Raw genomic sequence first — 10,656 nt, 5'->3', positions numbered from 1 at the left:
CAGCAGGAAGCGCATTCACAGCCAGGAGACACTTGGACAAGTATTGCAAGAAGTAAGTGATACATTTCTAATTTCAGTTGTTCGGAAGGTGGTGCAGAGACATCATCGAGGCTTCTGTTTTAACTGATACTGAGAGTCATGTACTAGTGGACTGGACTTTGAATGTTCTCATTTACTTGCTGCAAACTGATAATCAGTAAAGCAGTTAATCTTTTTTTTTGTTTTTGTTTTTCAGCCAAAAAAGTAGCATTTGTTAGCAGCTAACAAAATCTGTCTTTCACACCACTCAGATATACGGAAGCTTCTGTGTGACTCTTCCATAAAGTCATTATTTACTCCCTGAAGTCATTCCCATTATTTACCTCTGCGGTAAAGTCTGTGAGAAATTGGAATATTAGTGATGAGTAGGTGGCTGTACTTAACTTTTACATTTACTTTCAAGAGTGTCAACACTCTTCATACATTTGGATGTATTTTGCTGTATTCATTCTTGGTGTCACCATAGATCTGCTAGCTTTAATTATATATAGTATCTTTCCTCCAATCAATCCATCTGATTGACTTTTATATTAATTTAGAATGCTACATATTGCAATTTGAAAATTGTAATGATATTATAGTGTTGTAAAGACTTAAGAAAATACAGCAAATGAGAAGAGAAGCAAAAAGGCAATCCAAAGATTAGCTTCCACCACTCTGGAGTTTAGTTTTTTATTTGTTTCCTCACAGCCAGCCCATATATCATTGCACCATTATAAACCTTCTTGGTCTGTGAGCCGTTCTAATCAGGTTAATGCCACCTATTTAATATTATGGTATTGTGTTTTGCTTCATTGGATGTGCATGTAATTTTGAAGGACTGGACGTGAATGTTGAGTACCTAGTACTTACAATATTACTGGGTGGAGAGGAGAATTTTGAATGTATTATTTTAACAGTTGTTTAAAGATACATGATTTGGTTGGTGGATCAAAGCATGCCATTGATACTGCTCTGCTTATTAGGTGAGAACATGAACATCTAGATACTTGGCTCTTTCCTGATGAGGTTTTAATTAAAAACAAAACAAAAAACTCAGGAAAAACTTTTCACCTAAGATGAAAACTAGCTTAATAATTTTCTTAATCTAGGTCATGTTGACCAATGATAACATTTTGTCCTTAAAACCACACAAACAGTATGGATGTTGTGTGACTCAGAGAAATGGGCAAAGACCTCTATGTACTTTCCTCATGGTGTTTGTTATTTTAAAATTTAGGAGTTGAAGTATGTAATGAAGTCTTTATTGCTCATGGTTTGGAAACAAAATGCTGCAAGTCCATTACAGAAGGAATGTATTCAAAGATATGTTTCTTATATTATTCCATGAAAACAGTTGGACAGGGGCAAAGAGTGCTCCCTGACATCAAGGGAACAAACAGTTTAGATTCTTCAGGACTTGAAGAATTTGGAAATGGCAGTTACAGTTTTCTTATCAGTGACAGAAATTAATGTCTGAATCTAATTTCCAACAGCATAGGCTTTTCTAAAGACTGGACTTCAAATCATTCGGTGCTTTCAGGCGTTTAGCCTCTGAAGGATCGAGGCAGTCTGCCTTACTGAGAAGTGAGACTAGTGATTTTTGAGGGGTGCATCACAGCAGAGGTGGATGTCAGTGTATTTTTGTAAAAGTTTGTCTGTTTCCTAATTACTGAAGTGATGGGATTTAAGAGTTTTAGGTTTTTTAAGATGTTTCACAGGAAAAGCTTGTATTTTGTTCTTAATTTGTTAATCTCTTTTCTCTGATTTACTTTAATTCCTTATGAATTTCTTCTCTTTACTGACAAAAAAGTTAACTCATGAAATAGCTTTTATATTTTTCTGCATTGTTAATTTTCTTACAGATTTCGTTTACAACTGTGATGAAAAGGTAATCTAGAATTCTCATACTGTCATTTTGAGAAACATTGGAAAGCCAAGGAATGCCTCACCTCTTGCTGAAAACTGAAAAAAAATTCAGTTTTAGATGGAGGAACAAGAAGATACTCTTAGCCCAGCTGTTTTTCACTGGTACCAACTGTCAGGCCTACAATGACTTCTTTGTAAGGAGGTATTTTTCCTCCTTAATCATGTACACTCTGGATATTTGTTCTTCCCATGTTTTTTAGAACCAGCATTGTGCAGCAAATCATAACGTACCTCAGTTCTTCAAAAATACAGGTGAAAAATATGTGCATGTTTTAACTCAAACTGCAGTTTTGGAAGAAAACTAGAAAATATATGTGCATAATGAAATAATATTTTTTTTTGGGGGGGAAAAAAAATCAAGCTTACAGAATAACTTCAGGAGACCAAAGGGGTAAACATAAAGGAAAGAAACTGGAGTCTTTTTTCAGGTAGGACATACCTCAAGAACCATCAAGATACACTGGAGAAGAGAAAGTCCAAGCTTGTATCCTACACTGCCAGTCATGCTGCTGAGCACTTTATCGTGGACCCTTTATTGAGCCACGCAAATGGTGGGTTGTAAAGAAAGATTTTTTTTTTTTTGTGAGTTTTTCTTTAATGAACACCACAAAGGAAAAAGATGAGACTTGAAAACTTTTGTTTATGAATATCATGTCAGACTGCTTTTGTAAGTCTGTAAGAATGTGTTTTATGTAAGATCTGCCCTCACTGTAAGAAATATGAAGTTTAAGAGATTTTTCTTAATTTATGTTTGAAAGTATTTCTTATTCAAGGAGGATTTTTTAGATGTTATATTTTCCTCAATAAAAATGGAGTAACGTTGAAAGTTTTAAAATGTCTTTTATTAAAAAGGTGAAAACTTTCAATGATGTCAAGTCTGCATTTGTTCTGCAGTAGCAAACTTCACAGTGTGTTAGAGGCCTGGGATTTTCACAAAACAGAAGGGGATAATTGGAAATATTTGAGAGTAGCATCAAGTCTTCCATTAGTTTTATGTCTAAGAAATATGTGATCTTCTACTTCTGCTTTTAACTACATTCTACCATAATTTATACTTATTCCTGTTGAACTTTGAAAATTGAAAGCATCTGGGATGCTTGCAGCTGAATTGAAGTGGTCAGAATTTCCACATCTGTTGTGAAATAATAAAACAACAAAAGAAAACACTGTGAGTAATGAATCTCTACTGTGCCTGCTATAACACATATTGCCATCTGTCTATTTTCTTGAATGACTATTGTTTCTCTTCAAATAGGAAATTATTGGATGATATAATAGTGTTTCTAAACAGAAGAAGAAAAGGTTCATGAAAGCACCTGGATCTGAGAGTTGTGATAACATAGGAATCAGATACTGAGGAAGTAAAGAAAAAAAGTGTAAAGGTTTATAAATGGACTATGATTGTAAGAGGCCCTGTTCTGCAATCATTTATGTGTGTGAAGTTTATACTACAATATATAATGCTGTATGAAAGGAGGAGTCAACACTAAGTGTTGTATACTGTTACCTTCTGCAAAAGAATGTAAGAAAAGACCTGTAAACACAGGAGTAACAGCATACTGAAGAATTTTTTTTTTAATTGTTTATTTAGGCATCATTGCTGCACCAGAACAGTTGTGCCATTTTAAGAGCGTGATACCTGACTGAGCACATATGCAGGAAACTACTTGATATAGATCACTTCTCTAAAATCCTACATCTAATTCGTTGCTACCATGAGTGTGAAAATACATTTTTTTTGGCAGTGTATTATTGTGTACTTGTCTATGCCCAAGATGTGATTATATGAGCTTTGGCAAATACACTCTAATTTCAAAAAATCCAGCTGTATGAGGTCAGACCTCCTAAATAAAAACATTCTATATTAATTTACTATGCAGAGCTACCTACATTTGAATACAATTGAGATAGTGACGTGTATTTTTTAAATATGTGCAGTTATTGACTGGTGGAAGTTGCTCTGCATTGTAGTGTATCACAGACTAGCGTGGGACAGCACAGAGTTCATATGGATGTGGCTGCAGTATGGCACCCAGAATGTACTCCGAATTGATTTCCTTTACTCCCTCAGGGAGCTGGAATGTGAATGCCCGAAGGAGGTTGGTGAAGAAGATGAACAGTTCAACTCGTGCCATCCGTTCCCCAAGACATACACGGTGCCCTGCAGAAGAAAGGGAAAAAGAGTTAGTTGTGTAAAGTTACATTCTGAAAAAGAACTTCAAACAAAATTCTACTCAACTCCATAAATCCTATTAATGTAAGATAATTATTTCCTTCTGTAAGGACAGAAGATGAGAAGATGCCTTTAGAGGTCTGGGGAAACGTTTGATTGAGAAACCGCACATCTTTAATTATGACAATCATTTGGTTTGGGTTTTTGGGTTTGGTTTTGTCAGGGTTTGGGGGTTTTTTTTGTTTTGGTTTGATTTGTTTTTTTTTCTCCCCTGGAGCATGTATGAAATTCTCCCTTTCCATTTTTGCTTCTTGTTCTGTGAGAACCATGAACTGCTTCTCAGTTAAGCCAGATTTTAAAAGGCTTCATATACTTCAGAGTTTTATCCTTGGCTGGTGAGGAGGGAGGACTGGAGCACTGCAGGATGTAATTCTGAAGTGAAGTAGAAGGATGTAATCAAGCTTTCTTAGCAGAAATTAAGGCAGCTATATTGGGTACTCGTAGCCTGCTATCTTTAACACTCTCCAGGAGCAGATACGTAAGCTAAGGGATTGAATCATAGACACATGCAATGATGTATTAACTCAGTGACCCATTTTGGTATATTGTTTTCACAGTGTATTTCAGGATATCTATATATTCCAGACTAAAAAAAAGTGTGTGTGTGTATATATACATATACACACACCTTTATATATATATCTATATATATATATATTGTTTATTATATTATATATATATAAAATATATATATATATTCAGGATATCTAAACACTCAGATTATAGAAACAAAAAAACAACCAAAGCAAGTTAAAAAAGAAAACTTCCTCTGTGTGGGTTGAAACAGTGGCCTGAATGAATCGTCTTGTTTCATGTAAACTAGTGGACATCTGGTGAGTAAAGCAGATAAGGTAAGTACTCGTTTTGCAAATACAGTTTTAGGATTTACAGGTAATTTGGACAAATGGTTTGAAAAATCTGGATTTACTATGTTTAATCTGCTTTGTATGTTACTTTGTATAGTATGCTACTTGCTTTTTATCTACAACAAATGTAGTATAATCTGTTAGAGAAACTGGGAGTCTAGAGACTATTCTGTTTTATACTGCTTTTCACCTTTTTTTTTTCCTCTCCCATATCTTTGAATCACTGCTGTTTGCATTATAAAGTAGGTAACCTGTACATCATAATATGCTTTGGAAAAGTTAGAATTATTTTTGCTGGCCTAATAATATTGTACTGAAAAGACTGGATTTTGCTAGTTTTCTGGAGATACAAGAGAACCTGGTGCCAGACTGTTACTGTAGGATTTGTGAGACTGAGGTTTGCTTCCTGCTCTATCACAGATTATTCTATATTTTGACAAGTCATATGACTTTTGACTCTGGGTTTCCTGTTTGTAAGGTGAGAATATATTGATTTTCTGATTTGAGGGTGTTACCAGGATTTAATACATTAGAGACTAAGCAGCTCAGATACCCTTATAATAGGAACTGTACATATACCAGGGAGATAGCATTATGTTTCTTAACTGTACTCATCTTCTGAGTGTGTAATATAAAATGCAAGACAATATTTGTGGCTCCTACAGTAGAACACCTGAATTAAATCTTTGCGTCAAATGAATTTTTATAAAAGTATGTTTTTAAAATTTTAAAATTTAGAAATAGTGTTTTTAGTCTCACAGCAAGACACAGTGAACAGGAGTATTCAAACGTGAGGGCATTACCTGCTGAGAAAGGTACGAATGCCTCTTTTTTCACAAAGTTGCCATCCAAATCAAGGAAATGATGTGGGTTGAACTTCCAGGGGGTCGCCCAGTGCTCGGGGTCATACACAACGGAGTGCAGATTTGGCAGTAAGAGTGTGCCCTGCAAGAAGCAGCAGAGATTGTATTTTCTGTGTATGACTTTCCTTCTCTCTAATAGATAACGTGCCATGTTGTGCCTGCAGCCCAGTGTTTGGATTTAACTTAGTCTTTTTATGTGCACATCCAGGCATAACAAACCCTTTATGTCTTCTGTTTGTAATAACATGTTTGCCTTTGTCCAAGTTGTCTTCTGTCAGGACTACTGAAGTGTCTTCATGTCCAAGCTGGAGTGGAGCTTGGATTGTTTTACAAACTTGCCAGACTAATCATAATACCTTCCTTTTTGTTTTTTTTCTACTCTTCACTGGATCTCCCAATTCCATCACCTCAATTTTATACTTAATGTAGTTGGGACATTTATATGATGCCTATGTGACTGTCAGATCTCGCTGTACTGAGCTGCCATCATCTTAAGTGTGTGGGTTTTTTGCATGTGTTTGTTTTGTCAGGGATGACTATAGGTTGCTCCAGGCTGCTCGCTTATGTGTGAAAGTTGGCTGGCTTGATGTTCATTAAACCTCGTTTCTTCATCATTCCTTAAAAAACATGTTCTGCTTTGATGCCCAGACATCATCTGTATTTGACTAGTAGGAAGAAAGACTTCAGTTTTCCTTATGTTTGCTACTTGTACTGTTAGCCTTTTCCCAAGATTTCTTTTGCATCAGCTAATGTAGATGTAGCCCTGGTTCAGAGCACTGAGCTGTGTTTCATGTCTGTGACTTGCTACTACATGCTCTCTATGTAAAATTATGGATTGTAGAAGCTAATGTCATATAAATACTGAATATTAATAGCTCAAAGCCCAAAAAAGCATGGAGGTATATTCTGTACCTTTTTAATGTGAAAACCCAGCAAAGTTGTATTCCTCACACATTGCCGAGGGACCCCAACAGAAGTGACATTGCTGTACCGCAAAGCCTCATGAATCACAGCGTTTGTATAGGGCAGTTTTTTACGGTCTTCATAGCTGATGAGATGGGAGGGTTCCAGAACAGCCTCTATCTCTCTTTGAACCTTTGCTGCAGAGAAATGAAAATATTTTAACTTTTTTTCCCAGCAGATTTCTGTATGAACCTGGTCCAGGACGGGATAAACTAAATTATGTTGCTATTAAATGCTTTGGCATGTGGTTTGACTGCTGTGTTGGTTTCAGTTGATCAAGAAAGTGCATATCCCCAAAGCACAAGATCATCTCTCATTTAAGACACATCCCACTTGGTGATGAGGATAATAAAGTTCTATGTTTCAATAAAAGGATGAAAATTTGAAATAGCAGGTGTAGTTTGTTATGTTTATAAATGCACATCAGACCAAGTATCTTTTAAAGTTTTTCCACTTTGAAGTGAAAAGAGACTTGGCTGCATATGAAATGTCTTTAGCTTGTTATTCTGTCTTTGCCATCCCCTTCTAGTGAGATAAATTGGTGATGTGGTAGGGAAAGCACCTGTGTGTTTCATTTATTAAACTTTAATCTAGATCTCAACTGTTGAGGTACCACCATTCATATTCATTTTTGAGGGTTATTTTGGTGTATTGCAAGTGATTGAGCTAACACTTACACTTCAGTGATGTTCATTATGATGTAATGTTTAATGCAATTCTCTCTGATAGTGCTTTTGCTCACCTTGTATATCTGGGTATTGTACCATATAGAGCAGTGCCCAGAGAAGAGTGGTACTTGTTGTTTCTGTCCCTCCCAGCAAAAGATCAACCACAGTCTGAACCATATTGTCTTTATTAAATGTAGAAGTAGGGTCATCTTTGGTCTGTGGGGTATATTCACAAGAAGACTATGAAGTGGATAATTTCAGACATGTCATCAGTCAAGTAGAAGTTGTCATTGTTTGATGAAAACAGTGAGCAGCCCACCAAAACAAAAATTTAAAAATTAAACTAATAAAGTATGCAAAATTCCATAGCACTTATGTGAACAGCAAGTATTTGTAGTAGGCATTGAGGCCAAGGAGGGGATAGTGTGATAAACAGATACTCACTTTTGTTATTTGAGCTAGGTAGAAGCCAATGAGATCCTGTGGATCACCTGCGTTCTGTCTTTCATGAGTCTGGACCTCCTTCTTAACTAAATTGTGCATAAAGTCACTGTGTGCAAACACTTTCTGATGAGGTCCCGGGAGACAGTGCATAAGCCATGGGAAAGCGTCATACATCTGTGATTTTAAACAAAAAGGAAGAAACGTGAGCTCTGTTGAGTTGAGAACCCAGTTCTGATTTCCCGCTAACTCTGTGAAGTCACTGCAGTGCATGGGCTCCTAATTAGGGTGAGAGGCAATAGTCACAAATCGGGGAGAGATTAAATACTGGGAACAGGTTTTGCAGAGAGTCTATAAACGCAGAGAAATCTCCATTCTTGGAGACTTCAAGACTTGACCAGAGAAGTCTCTAAACAACCTCATCTAATTAAGTGTGCTTTGAGCACAGAGTTGAATTAGTTGACATGCAGAGAGGTCCTTGCCAATGTAAATTATTCTACATTTCTAAGAGAGGTTACGAAGCCTTTATATTGCCCTGGAAGTGAACTGGCATTGGGGAGAACTTGTTTGGTATTTGTTAATGCGCTATTGGTAATATGCAGCAGTCTAAATTGTTCTGATCACATTGTCAATATTCAATAGCCACACTTTCTATCCTTGATAGGTTGAAGACTGAAAAGGGATAGAAGCTGGCTTGTCCTCTCAGTCTTAGAAGGCTTTCCTTCAGGAGAAACTTGCATGTGTATTTGTTGAGGGGGAGGGAAAAATTAATTTCTTTGTACTGTATGTATTTAGTGAATGGACTTCAGTCTCTAGGACTACTGGTGGAGCCTTTATTTATGGGCTGTGATTAGGAATCTATTGGCCAGTGTGGACTTCTCCATCCCCACCAGCTGAGCAAAATATCAACATTGTGTAATAGTGGATATCTGGTCACAGGAGAGCAGGAGAATGATTATATCTTACTTTTTGATGCACATCTAATAATGCAACTGGGGCTTCTGAAAATGGGTGAATTGGAGTAATTGAGATCTGAATGTGGCTTACAAGCAGATTTTCCAACTTTTATTCTGATTTTATTTTAAGGCATCTCTGTGTGAAATTGTTGGAGAACTTGATGGTGTTATAGAATGCCAGTGTGCCAAAATCTGCCCAACATAACCAATAGCTAGGCTGTTAAGAAATTAAAAATATTATTGATGTGATGAAATTATCACCTGTATCTTATAGGAACTTCAGAGTAACTCAGATATTGGTAGTAATATGAATTACGTGAGAAGCAAAACTATCTTCTCAAAGAATAGGACTTTGAAGGCTTAGTTCTTATTAACTGCGCTTGTATATTCTCATGACTAAATGAAAATGAAATTTTAAAAGTCGCTTTCATTTTAAGATTAAGAGTCGTAGGTATACAGTACTCTGCAAGTGATTGCTCATTTGAAATACGTTATATATTTTGGAAAACTGTGAAAACGTGATGATCAAGAATTTAAATTTTACAACACACCATTTACTGACATAAAGAAGGAATATAAGGTAGTAATAACATACACAAGGTATGTATTAATTTATTACTGCACAATGGCTCACTGAACAATGGTATGGAAATGTTTGGGAGTAATTGTCACTGACTAAATTTGTTTCTTTTAACTGGTAAAGTGCAAATGCACTTTAAAGAATAAGAACAAAAAAAATTAGATTCTTACCCTGCCCCAGATAGTAGCTTGAAAGTAGATCACTGAATGAACAGCTTTGATAAGCGTGCTGAATGATTCATCCTCACTGGAGAAGCGATGACCAAAAACAACAGCACAAATTATATTTGCAATAGCATGGACAATGTAAGTGTGAGGGTCAAAAGGTTTGCCTGTGGATATAGGACGTACCATGAATATTTCTGAGTAAACTACAGTGAGAAAAATTAGGAATTTTTTTTTTAATGGTAAAAATAATAGTAGATCGGACTAGATAAATTTCATACAAGTAAACTGTAGTTTAACACAAACTAACTGTATGGATTGTAAATGCAGGGACTCTTTATTTTCAATGTGCTTTTTACTCTTGTAAAATACAGTGATTATTGGTTTTGAGAAGACAAGCATTACGTCTTTTTTCCCCTTTTTGACTTGTGGTCCGGGTTATGTGAAAATACAAGCAATTAATTAGAACATATTCCTTTAAATCTGAAGGCAGATATTTAAGTTTGGCAATTAAAAACCAAAGCAATCTTTCCCAAAACCAGAAAAAAAGCCCAAACCCAACATTTTAAAGTTTTAATTTCTTAGTCATGTTGAAATGAGTGGTCTCCTTTTGGTTTTCAACTACAACTTAACAATTCAACTATGTATTTTTTTCCCCACAGACTGAAAAGGCAAACCTCACGTAATGAGATGGACAACAGCTCCCATTAAAAAGAGTAAAATCCCCCAAAAAATTAAATTAAGTACACAATGGCGAGGACAACTTTGAATTATACTACTATGGAAAATGGTGGATTATGCATCTCTGACTTCAGTCCAATGCTTGTAGTCCTTCTTGGAAAGGCTAAATACAATTATTGAGCTTAAAATTGAGGAAGGATTGCATGGCAGGTAAAGGTTTGGGCTGTACAGGCACTCAGAGTCCATGGTTTGTTAATCTCTTACATTTTAAAGATTGTGAATATGTTGCTCTCG

The 10,656-nt window shown here is 35.9% G+C and overlaps 2 protein-coding genes across 3 annotated transcripts in view; one reads left to right on the top strand and one right to left on the bottom strand.

Moving 5' to 3' along the window:
* Positions 1 to 2,486, top strand: part of CAPN10 (calpain 10) — a 14,353-nt gene extending 11,867 nt beyond the window's left edge. Inside the window, exons 11-12 of one of the 2 annotated variants that reach the window (XM_029084147.1) lie at positions 7 to 52; positions 2,376 to 2,486. In XM_029084147.1, the coding sequence (XP_028939980.1) occupies positions 7 to 52; positions 2,376 to 2,486 (157 nt within the window). Of the gene's footprint in view, positions 1 to 6; positions 53 to 1,883; positions 1,979 to 2,375 lie in introns of those variants that run through there. The other variant, XM_010164481.1, reaches the window with a different exon arrangement.
* Positions 2,487 to 3,929: 1,443 nt separating this feature from the next.
* The window catches only part of LOC104522246 (cytochrome P450 2J6), a 9,459-nt gene continuing 2,732 nt past the window's right edge, over positions 3,930 to 10,656 (bottom strand). The window contains exons 4-9 of the mRNA XM_010164480.1: positions 9,688 to 9,848; positions 7,985 to 8,158; positions 7,615 to 7,756; positions 6,822 to 7,009; positions 5,850 to 5,991; positions 3,930 to 4,108 (exon numbers count right to left, since the gene is read on the bottom strand). Of these exons, the coding sequence (XP_010162782.1) occupies positions 3,930 to 4,108; positions 5,850 to 5,991; positions 6,822 to 7,009; positions 7,615 to 7,756; positions 7,985 to 8,158; positions 9,688 to 9,848 (986 nt within the window). The remainder of the gene's footprint in view (positions 4,109 to 5,849; positions 5,992 to 6,821; positions 7,010 to 7,614; positions 7,757 to 7,984; positions 8,159 to 9,687; positions 9,849 to 10,656) is intronic.

This window comes from Antrostomus carolinensis, unplaced genomic scaffold (assembly GCF_000700745.2).
Source record: "Antrostomus carolinensis isolate BGI_N321 unplaced genomic scaffold, ASM70074v2 scaffold11223, whole genome shotgun sequence".
Taxonomy (NCBI): domain Eukaryota; kingdom Metazoa; phylum Chordata; class Aves; order Caprimulgiformes; family Caprimulgidae; genus Antrostomus; species Antrostomus carolinensis.
This window is presented reverse-complemented; position numbering and strand designations above follow the sequence as displayed.